Source organism: Mobula birostris, chromosome 9, assembly GCF_030028105.1.
Source record: "Mobula birostris isolate sMobBir1 chromosome 9, sMobBir1.hap1, whole genome shotgun sequence".
Lineage (NCBI taxonomy): Eukaryota > Metazoa > Chordata > Chondrichthyes > Myliobatiformes > Myliobatidae > Mobula > Mobula birostris.
The window spans coordinates 126,815,970-126,828,423 of record NC_092378.1 but is presented as its reverse complement, the minus strand read 5'-3'; the positions used below and the strand labels follow the sequence as shown (position 1 = coordinate 126,828,423).

Genomic DNA, 12,454 nt, shown 5'->3' with positions numbered 1-12,454 from the left:
CCTCCTCCTTCCCTTTCTCCTATGGTCTCCTCTCCTTCCTTCTTCTCTGGCCCTTTACCTTTCCCACCCAACTAGCTTCACCTATACCATTTAGCTAGCCTCCTTCCACTACCTCCACCTTTTTATTCTGGTGTCTGGAGAAACATTGTTCAGAATTGCCAGGATTTTCCATAGGGTCCCTTGTTCTACCACGGCCTCCACTGTGACTCCTGTAACAGAGCCACCCTTTCTGATCAGTTTATTGAGCCCGTTGGCATCACCCGTGTTAATGCCATTGCCCCAGCACACTACCATATAGATTAGATTAGATTAGATTAGATTAGGTTTGATTCAACTTTATTGTCATTGTGCCGAGTACAGATACAAAGCCAATGAAATGCAATTAGCATCTGACCATAAGTGCAAAAAAATAGTATTATTTACATAGAAGATTGTACTGGTGGCAACAGACTGGTAGAACATGTGAAGGAGAGGCCTTCATACTCCAAAAGACCTCATTCTCCTCAGGAAGTAGAGGCAACTCTGTCCCTTCTTGTACACAGCCTCTGTGTTGATACTCCACTCAAGTTTGTCATCCAGGTTCACCCTCAGGTACTTGTAGGTCCTCACCACATCCACATCCTCACCATTAATCGTAACAGAGAGTAGTGCAGGCTTAGTCTTCCTAAAGTCCATCACCATCTTCTGTGTTTTACTGAAGTTGAGATCTACCAGAGACTGTTTGCAAGAAGGGCCAAAGTCGCCTCTATTTCCTGAGGAGATTGAGGTCCTTTGGAGTGTGCAGACCTCTCCTTCACATTTTCTACCAGTCTGTTGTCACAGTACAATCTGCAGACTTTTTCGTGTTTTGTATTTTAATTAAGCCATAATAGGCAATGCTTGTGCTATCAACTGTTATTTGGATTTGCTTTCTTCTTCATGGAAACTGAAGTCAAGATATTAGCGTCAATGGGTAATAGAAATCCAATGATAGGAACAAGATGAGAAGAAAAATGTTTGCAGCCAAGATGTATTTTTGTTGATGGAAATCTTTACAAGTACATTAACAGAAAATAACCCATATGCTTGTCTTAAAAAATAGCTTGTCCCAAGCAACCTTTAGGAAGTTTAGAGTTACGCTTTTTGTTTTTATGTAAGATCCAAGTTTAACAGGAGCAATTTGACTCCCAGTATAACATTACTAACTCACTTTATACTAAATAGAACATTATTTTAGATCCAAGGCATCCTCACATAAGTAGTCTAATTATAAACTGCTGTATTGATGTGCACCATCTGATGCATTGTTAGATCCTGATATTGCCCTGGAGTCTTTGCAGTATTATTCCAAAACCAGACCATAACTCTGGAAACATGGTGTTGGAGTAACACAATCAAAAGTAGATTGGCAGTTACAGTGATGTGTAAAAGTCTTAGTCACATATATGTAGCTGGGGCACCTATGTCTTTAGCATAGTTCTGTACTTGTCAACGTGGAGCGAAGAGTGACAACAGACTGGTAGAGCATATGAAGGAGAGGCTTGTAAATCTGGCAGGAGCAAAGAATGCTGGGAATGGCAAGGTGGAGCACTGTAAGAGGTGTTTGTGACAGGAAGGAGTACCAGGGGTGGTGGGGGTGGTGGCATGGGTGCAGATACACCCTGCCCTGAGACACCAGGCAAGGTCATTTGATTCCAAACAATTGATTTATGGATCATTGCAGAATGCCTCCCTGGTGCTTCCCACTCTTTCCCCTCTCCCTTCCCCTTTTCATAACCATGATTACCCTCTCCCTACCCCCTTCCTACCCTCAGTCCACAATAGAGACCCATATCGGAATCAGGTTTATCATCCACATATGTCATGAAATTTGTTTTTTTCTGTGGTAGCAGAACTGCACATACATAAAATTACTACAGTACTGTGCAAGTCTTAGGTGCCCTAGCTATATATAAGTGCCTAAGACTTCTACACAGTACCGTATATATTTCTATTTATTTGTGCAAAGAGAATATAAACATAACTGAACAGTAGGATCACTATAATGACAAAAGACTGCAGATCCTGAATTATGGAAAAAAGAACAGAACACTAGAGGAACTCAGTGGATCAGTGAGGCAAAAAAGTGGTAACATTTCAGCTTGAGACCCAACATCAGGTCTCATTGATATAGGATCACCATCCCTGACACTGAACCAACAGAAGTTAATATTAGGAATGCTAAGCAGAGTGGAAGGGGGTGGGTGGTGGAGAGGATCACTATTTAAGCAATTTGCTGCAGAAAAAAAGGTCAATACTAACAGGAGAATCTACTTTCTGTGGCTAGCTAATGATGTTGAATCTTGCAATAGCCTGAAAGAGAAACATATTCTGCAAAAATGGATGATACACCTGAAGACTGGACAGAGCATAAAAAAAATAACAGAATGATGAAAAGATTGATAAGAGAAGAGTACAAACAAAGATAGCCTGAAATATAGAGTAATGGTAAATCTTTCCATTGACCATGGTGACTTGAATTTTTTCTAAGTGCCTTGCTATAAAACCTTTAATAAAATTTTCTAACATTTTCCCAATGACAGATGGTAAGTTAACTGGCCTATTAGTTACTGTTTTCTGCTTTCCTCCTTTCATGAATGAAGGTGTTACATTTTCTATTTTCTAATCTAATGGAACCTTCCTCAAATCTACAGAACTTTGAAAGACTGTAATCAAAGCTCACTGTCCTGGCTAACTTTCCCAAGTTCTTCCCTTGCTTACAATCTATTTGCAGTACTTCTGGGAAGCTACTTATACTTTCTGCAGGGAAGAACTGATGCAAAATATTTATTTCATTGTTTTACATTTATTCATATTGACTAATTTTCTATATGATCAAAATTCACTTTGATCACTCCCTATGCGACTCCCTTGTCAATTTGTTCCCCCCCCCCCCCTCACTAATCCACTACCTCCCTTCTGGCACTTATCCTCACAAGTGCCACAAGTGCTACACCTGCCCCTACACCTCCTCCCTCACTACCATTCAGGGCCCCACCAACAGTCCCTCCAGGTGAGACGACACTTCACCTGTGAGTCTGCTGGGATCATATACTGCGTCTGGTCCTCTCGGTGTGGCCTTCTGTGTATCGGTGAGGCCCGATGTAGATTGGGAGATCGCTCCATCCGCCAGAAAAAATGGAATCTCCCAGTGACCACCCATTTTAATTCCACTTCACATTCCCATTCCCATTCCCATGTGTCTATCCATGGCCTCCTCCACTGTTGTGATGAGGTCACTCTTAGGTTGGAGGAACAACTCATATTCCATATGGGTAGCCTCCAACTTGATGGCATGAACATTGATTTCTTGAACATCCGGTACTGACCCCACCCCTTCACCATTTCCATCCCCTTTTCCCTCTCTCACCTTATCTCCTTGCCCGCCCATCACCTCACTCTGGTGATTCAACCCCCTTTTGTTCCTTCCATGGCCTTCTGTCTCTTTTACAAATCAACTTTCTAGCTCCTTACTTCATCCTTCCCCCTTAAGGTTTCACCTATCACCTTGTGGTTCTCCGTCCCCTCCCCTCACCTTTTAAATCTACTCCTCATCTTTTTTTTCCTGTCCTGCCGAAGGGTTTCAACCCAAAACATTGACTGTACATTTTTCCATAGATGCTGCCTGGCCTGCTGAGTTCCTCCAGCATTTTGAGCATGTTGCTTGGTCTTATGAGTTTAATTCATCATTTGCCTGTCTTACTCTTTTGACTTATGTAGGGGATAAGTCCTATTTGTGTGGGATTTCAAGAGGCAAATGATTAATTGAATGATTAGGAAATTATAACGTTTCCAACCATAATCATTCAGAGTAAAGTTGATGACTATCCCCTTATCATATGTAACTGAAATTATGTTCCCTAACTGCAGATACTGCATTTCCACTATCACTACCTATCTTCAAGTCAGAGAACTTATCATACTATTTGTTTCAGAGTACAAATTAATCTCCATTTATCATCATTGGTTGTATTTCAATCATTCCTGTAAGGATCATCTTCCTTAAAAAGGTTTGGAGCAAATATGTATCATTATAGTATCATAATTAGTAGTAGCTGAAATTTTCTAATTGGCTTTAAATCCAAGAAGTGAATTAAAGATGCTAAAATGTACTCAAACCATATGTTTATTTTAATCTCTTTTTAGAACCCCTAGCATAGCTGTTGGTTGTTGGTTTAGCTGATTTTTGAAGAATACCTATGATCATTCCGACAATTAAATTAACTAGTGGAGCCATGAAACTCCCAGAGCAGAAAATGTTTAAACTGCACCAAAGGAATTAATTACCTTGATGATTGCTTCACTAAATTTGTAAATAAACAGATTTCCCTTTTTAACTTGCTTAACCCTGATCATGAGGTTATTTCTGAATTTGCTGATTTCAGCAGGTTTTGTTTCAATTACTTGAAATCCAGGAAACAAGATAGTGGATTTGGAAATTGTGTTCAAGTTGCCTTCATACAGTCTGCCAGATCTTTTAAAATTGCTTGCAATTATTTGGAAGCTGTGAAGATAGAAATTTTATCAGATTGCACAATGTGTAATATGTAATTGAATTTCCATAAAGATATATTTTTAACAGCAAATCAAAGGTTAGTATGCAAATTAGTAAGTTTGAGATTTTCTATCAAGTCCTCCATCTGGCACATACAAGCTATGTGGAAATGCATAGTGGCCCTTGGGTGTATGTGCTATGTACCACACAAACAAAATCAGGCCTTCACAGCTGGTGGTATATTTTATTGTTTATTGTTATTTTTTATCCCCTGCAAAGGCTTTCTCTTGCTGAAATTCTCTCAACTCTCTTTTGAGCCTGGCTGTTGTTCCTCCAATGCACTTCTTTCCTGACAACTGACTGTGGCCTCCTTTCTACCCACCACTGCTAACCTCAATGCAAAACTTGTGTTTTTGACTTAGCTTGTAGTTGATGCCTCCGGCCATCCTTCTCATTATCCTTTCAGTACTATACCTACCTTCTTCCATAAATGCACCTTGTGTGCTCCTTGGGAGTGCAGCACAGAGTATTCAAAATTTGCCATAGGCCTGATGTGTATTAACAATATTCCAGGTGCCTAAGTATTCTAATTGTGTGCTGTTATTGAAAAGGGCTTTGTTTTATGTAACCATATAGAGGAGGGGCACTCATTTATTGTCAATAAATAAGATAGATTTTGTTTCTCATTTCTGGGGTTGGTATAACTGGTTCCCCTTCAATTTCATTTCTATTTGGATGGAAGTACAGTGGGTTGTTTTTCTATTGAACTGTATGCAAAACCCCAGTGGTCTGATCACCCATGCTTGCTAAATCAATGTGGCCTGGTAAGATCTCTGCATAGCTATGTTGTTTAAATTTCTCTGGTGAGGCAAATCAAGTGCATTAGCTAAGTGACCAGTTAAAGTCCTTATAATATGTAGTTATTTAGTTCATTGATCTGTTGTCATGTCTTGTTCGATTTATTTCAAATACTATGATTAAGAAATTGTAGAGAAAATATTAAAGTTTTCTAGATTATTTTATGTGATTATTGTCTATTATTTTGACCATTAAGCAATCTTGCAGAAAGAAGTAATTTGGTTCAAAATGTAATTTGTTTTCTCTTTAGTTTTCTTCATTCTTTCCTTCCAGAATTTGTTAACACTTTTTTGAGGTGGGGTCAAAGAACAATAAATTGTAGAATAACATAACAATAATTTTATAATCAAGAATTTGCTTGTTTCATTATTTTTTCAGTCCTCGGCCGCCAATCCCTCTGTCTCTTTTGTTGTCAGAAGATGAAGCAGCTCTTGTAATTCAGTCCTTCTGGAGAGGATATAGGGTAATATGTTTTACATTTTTTTTACATCTTGCTTTCCTCAACTTCAATAGAAAGGTTACTGTCATAGTACTTACATTGATTTTTACATAATTTAATAGTTACCATTTCATAAAAATGGACTGCTGGTACATTTAGTCTTTCCTCTCAGCCGGTAGGTTATGAGCTCCAGTCCTCTTTCTAAGAATGGAATGTGTTTTCTTTACCAACACTTGAATGAAATATGAGGGAGGAGCTGAGCAGCTGGAGATTTTGTGTATAGGTTGTGAAGTTAAACCAAAACCCCTTCTTCCTTCACAGTTAATTGTTAAATAAAATCCCAAACTACTATTCAAGAAGCACAGGGGTCTTCTTCGTGATCTGGCCTACAATAATAGCTTTAGCAGCTTAACTAAAACAGTTTAAGCTGACCTAAAGGACACAGTGCTCAGGTCACGTGTCGAATAAAATATAATTGCCTGGAGGCCTTGCACAGTTTAATGTATATTTTAGGCACTTATTTGCAATTTTCTGCATATTTTCATGGTGAATTGGGCCAACAGTTAATCGTGGAAACTGCTTATTTGGGACAACTCATAAAGTACAAAAACTAGTTGAGAAAATAGCCAGGATTTCCGTTGCTTATTTGGGACATTATGCTGCTTAATTGGGACAGGAAACTGTTGCAGAACAGTTTCCGACTAGCGTCAGTTGCATGTGCTTCACTGTGCTTAGATTGGACAGTTTTTAAATAGTGTCAGTTGTGTGTGTTTGTATTAAAAAATCTGTGATCTTTGTCACTGATAGATGGTGAGAAGTAAGCAGTGAGCCAATTCAGAATTGTTTTGCTCATTGAAGTTTCAAGTATTCCGGTTTGGAGATATGATAATGGCCGGGAATGAAAATAAAACAATTTCACTACTTCAGCAAGTTAGGAGCTACGAAGAATTTGAAGGTACCAACAATCATCTTGAATGCCACAATGAAAACTTAAATTTGGAGGATGCAATCGTCGAAAGCATTGTATGAAGACAGTCCATTGTCTGCACTGAAGATGGAGTGTGGCTGTTAGACACTACACCATGCTTAGATTAAACCATTTTTAAATGGCGTCAGTTGCATATGCTTGTGTTATGTTACTCATTTGGGCCAACCGACAGCGAATTAAAAAGCAGTGATTTTTGACACTGCTTAATGCAGAAAGGCAATGAAGACAGTCCAATATCTGCAATAGGTGTCTGCACTGATATTTTTCATTTATAGTCTATCAAAAGAACACAGCAGTGTACTGTATATGAATTCCTATAAGGAATCAATACACAGTTTTATCGTACTGTAGTAATATTGGTAGTGTTCTAATTTGTTCCGTATCTAATTTAAGTATGTAATTTGTTGCTCAGTTAAATGGTAGTTTGTCCTTTTTAAACTATTTCCATGAAACTTTGGCTAATTGGGGCAGCCACTTAATTGGGCCAAAATATACTTGTCCTGATGTGTCCTAATTAACCTGAATCCACTGTATATACATGCAAAATCATACTGAAATCAAATCTTTTCTACTGAGGATAAAAGCTCAATCATTATTCTTTAATAAATGACATAAACAGTCAAAAAATAAACTCCATCTTTAAGTCGTGCCTACCAGAAATATCAGTATGAATACAAATAATTGAATACTTCTATTGATATATTAGGAATGGATATTTAAACATTAAATATTGCATTAGAAATTTTGTAATGGAAATGAACTGGATAAGTTGCACAATGATGTGCTCTTTTTAAGTTTGGGATTATCTAGAGATGATCATATTCCATTAAAACAATCTTGGACTGATTAAGAAATCAATTAAGCATTTATCAAATAGCAGTTTCCATCCTTGTTGATGAGATTTGTGTTTGAATATTCTATTCACTGATGTGGGCTTCCTGTTGTTGCTCAAGCATACATTTGAAGATTAAACAAATATTACTGGTGATTTCAAGGTGTCCATGGTCTGGAGTATCCATCCTCCATATGAGGCTTGCATGGATGAAATAATGTGCAAAAAAGCACGAATAAAATCAATCTACAAAAGTATAAAACAGATTTTTGCTGGAGTGGTTGCAATTTAGCTACCTTGTTTGAAATGTAGTAATGTAAAGATTAACAAAGCATTTTAATTTATTTTATGTTTCTTTATTTTTAGAAGCTGTCATTGTTAATTAGAGTCATAGTTATAGAGAGACACCACGCAGAAACAGGCCCTCAGCCCATCTATTCCATGCCAAAAGCATTTAAACTACCTACTCCCAATGACCTACACCTGGACCATAGCCCTCTGTATCCCTGCTATCCATGTGTTTACCCGATCTTCTCATAAACATTGAAATCAAGCCTGCAATGACCACTTGTGCTGGCAGCTCATTCCACACTGAGTGAAAACGTTTCTTCTCATGTTTCTCTTAAACTTTTCACCTCTCGCCCTTAAGCCATGACCTCTGGTTGTACTCCCATCCAATCCCAGTGGAAAAAGCCTGCTTGCATTTACCCTATCTATACCTCTAGATAATTTTGTTTACCTCTATTCAATTTCCTCTCAATCTTTTACATTCTAAAGAATACAGTCCTAACCTATTCAATCTTTCCTTATAACTCGGGTCCTCCAGACCCAGCACCATCCTTGTATATCTTCTCTGCACTTTTTCAATCTTGTTTACAACTTTCCTGCAGGTAGATGACCAAGACTGCAAACAGTACTTTAAATTAGGCTTCACCAATGTCTTATACAACTTTAATATAACATCCCATCTTCTCAATAATTGATATATGAAGGCTAATATGCCAAAAGCTTTCTTTATGACCCTATGTATCTGTGATGCCACTTTCAATGAACTATGGACCAGTATTCCCATATCCCTTTGTTCTGCCTCACTCCTATAACTTTATAAGACCTACCCTGGTTGGTCCTAGTGAAGTGCAAAACTTTGCACTTGTCTGCATTAAATTCCATCACCCGTTTATCAGCCCATTTTTCCAACTGATGCAGATCCCTCTGCAAGTCATGATAGCCTTTCTCATTGTCCACTACACCCCCCATTTTGGTGTCATCTGCAAATTTACTGATCCAGTTAACCACATCATCACTCTACTACCACTCTCTGGCTTCTCCCACAAAGCCAATGTCCAATCCAATTTACTACCTCATCCTGAATGCTGAGCGACTGAACCTTCTTGACCAGTTCCCATGTGGGACCTTGTCAAATGCCTTATCTAAAGTCCATTTAGACAACATCCACTGCCTTGCCTTCATCCAGTTTCCTCGTAGCTTCCTTGAAAATCTCTATAAGGTTAGTTAGACATGATTTACCACTTGTGAAGCCATGCTGACTATATGTCTATCCAAATACTTATATATCCAATCCCTTAGAATACCTTCCAATAATTCTCCCACCACTGATGTCAGACTTACTGGCCTATAATTGCCTGGTTTCTGTCTAGAGCCTTTTTAAATAGTGAAGCAACATGGGCTATCCTCCAATCCTCTGGTACTTCTCCTGTTGCAAATGTTTCAAATACCTCTGTTAGGGCCTCCGCAATTTCTGCTCTTGCTTCCCATAGGGTCTGAAGCAACATTTTGTCAGATCCTAGGGATTTATTCACCCTGATTTGGCTGAGGGTAGCATACAACTCCTTCTTTGTAATCTGTACAGGGTCCATGAAGTTGATGCCGCTTTGCCTCACTTCTATGACTCTGTAACAGATGGGGGAGATCTTACATGCATTTTTTGCATCTGTCTCCCGAGTTAATACAGATGCAAAGAATGCATTTAAGATCTCCCCCATCTGTTTTGTCTCAACACAAGGATTACTATTCTGGTCTTGCAGAGGATCAATTTTGTCCCTAGCAATCCTTTTGCTTTTAACATACCTGTAGAACCCCTTAGGATTCCCCTTCACCTTGTCTGATAGAGCAACTTCATGCCTTCTTTTAGCCTTCCGGATTCCTCTCTTAAGTGTGTTCTTGGATTTCTTGTACTCCATAAGCGCTTCATTTATTCCTACTTGCCCATACCTGCTCTGCATCTCCGCTTTTCTCTTAACCAGGGTCTCAATATCTCTCGAAAACCAAGCTCCCTTACATTTGTTTTCTTTACTTTTTATTCTGACAGGCATATGCAAGATTTGTACTTTCAAAATTTTGTTTTTGAAGGCCTCCCACTTTCCAAGTACACCTTTGCCAGAACACAGTCAGTCCCAATCCACACTCACCAGATCATTTCTGATACCATCAAAATTGGCCTTTTCCAATTTAGAATCTCAACTTGCAGACCATACCTATCTCTTTTCATACTTACTTTGAAACTAATAGCATTGTGATCACTGGATGCAAAGTGTTCTCATACACAAACTTCTGTCACATGTCATGTCATGTCTGATTTCCTAATAGCAAATCCAATATCACACACTGTCTTACTGGGACTTCTATGTACTGATAAAGGAAACTTTCTTGAACACATTTGACAAACTCTATCCCATCTAGTCCTTTGACAGTATGGGATTCCCAGTCAATATGTGGATTGTTAAAGTCTCCTACTATAGCATCCTTATGTTTCTTGCAACAATTTGCAATGTCATTACAAATTTGTTCCTCTAACTCCCTAGGATCATTGGGTGGTCTGTGATATAGCCCCAAAATACCTTTCTTACTTCTCAGTTCCACCCATAACTTCTCACTAGTTGAGTTCTCCAGATTCCCCTGACGGAGCACTGCCATGACATTTTCCCTGATTAGTAACGCCACCTCTTCTCTTTTAATCTCTCCTGCTCTATCACATCTAAAACAACAGAACTCCTGAATATCTAGCTGCCAGTCCTGCCCCTCCTGCAACCAAGTCTCATTAAAGACTACAATGTTGTAATCTCAAGTGTTGATACATGCCCTAAGCTCACCCGCCTTTCCTGCTTGCATTGAGATATATACATCCTAGGACACTGTTTGCAACATGTTTAACCTTTTGATGCCTGACTTTGTCTGAGGTCTTACCAACATCTTTCTCCACAACCTCTCCACTAACTGTTCTGGCACTCTAGTTCCCATCCCCCTGCAACTCTAGTTTAAATGCCACCACGCAGCATTAACACACCTTCCCTCTTGCTAGGGTATTAGAACCCTTCATTTCAGGTGCAAAACGTCCATTTTGAACAGGTCCCACTTTCCCTGGAAAAGAGCCCAGTGATCCAAAAATCTTATGCCCTCCTTCCTACATAAACTCCTTAGCCACATGTTAAACTCTATAATCTTCCTAGTTCTGGCCTCACTAGCATGTGGTGCAGGTAGCAATCCTGAGATTAGAACCCTGGAAGTCCTGCCCTTTAATTCAGCACCTAACTCCCTGAACTCCCTATGCAGAACCTCGTCACTTGACCTGCCCATGTCATTGGTATCTACATGGACCACGATCCCTGGCTGTTCACTCTCCCACTTAAGAATGCTGAAGACTTGATCCAAGGTAACCCAGGCCCTGGCACCTGGGAGGCAACATACCATCCGGGAATCTTGTTCTCACCCACAGAAGCTTTTGTCCTTTCCTCTGACTAACCAATCCCTTATCACCACAGCGTGCCTCTTCTCCCTCCTTCCCTTCTGAGTCACAGTAGTTTAGCAATTCTGTAAGGTTTAGCTATTTCTCAGAAAGTGTAATTTTGGATGGGTATTTATTTTTTAAATTTTGATTCATAGTGTAATTTTGATTTGTTGCTGTGAATTATTAACTTTCCTACAAATATAAACTTTTATGATTGTCATTCGTTACCAAATTAAGTTGTTTGAGCTGTTCTATAAAGAAAAGCCCACATACTTTCAATCAAGTCAGTTTTTTGTCATTTGTAAAAGCACAGGCACATAGATTCAGAGAATACACAATATAAATTGTACATACATTGTACATAACTTATGCAAGGCAGATGAAGAGAGTAAAAAGACTGTATAAAATAAGACATTAGTGAAAACAAAACACTATTAGAGACATGGTAATATTTCTCTGCTGAGGTAGAATTAAAGTTGTGCAGATCAGTTTAGGAGCACGATGGTTGTCGGAAAGTAGCTATTCCCAAACCTGGTGGCATGAGACCTGGGGCTTCTCTACCTCCTGTCTGACGCTAGCAGCAAAAAGAAGACTCCAAATGTCGGGATCCTCGAGAATAGATACCTTCTTGAGATAGCACTTCTTGTAGATGCTGTCAGTGGTAGGAAGGGCTGGGCCTGTGATGGATCAGACTGTATCTATGGTTCTCTGCAGCCACTTGCATTCCTTTTTATTGTAATTGCTGTACCAGGATATGATGCAACCTGTCAGGATATAGTGCATCTGTAGATATTTGTTGGAGTATTTGGTGACATGCCTACTCTTACACTTCTAAGAAAGTAGAGTTCTATATTTCCTTTAAATTACATCTTCTAGAAAGTTAGCCATAATATTTTCTGTTGTTTTTATAGTATATTAAATTGGAATAATATTAATTCAAAGTTGATAAGACAGTGACTGCCAAGGTTCTTTAAACTGAACAAAATGGTGTCAATTTGACACTGGTAGATAAATTAGTAATAACTGCAGTTTATTGATACATTTATTAGAAAAAGCAGATATTGTTTTGTAATACTTAA

The 12,454-nt window shown here is 38.8% G+C and overlaps 1 protein-coding gene across 4 annotated transcripts in view; it reads left to right on the top strand.

The window, feature by feature from the left end:
- iqck (IQ motif containing K) overlaps positions 1-12,454 on the top strand; it is a 94,604-nt gene that overhangs the window by 61,127 nt on the left and 21,023 nt on the right. For all 4 annotated transcript variants that reach the window (XM_072268772.1, XM_072268773.1, XM_072268775.1 and 1 more), the window contains one exon: positions 5,750-5,834. In XM_072268772.1, coding sequence (XP_072124873.1) covers positions 5,750-5,834 — 85 coding nt within the window. The remainder of the gene's footprint in view (positions 1-5,749; positions 5,835-12,454) is intronic.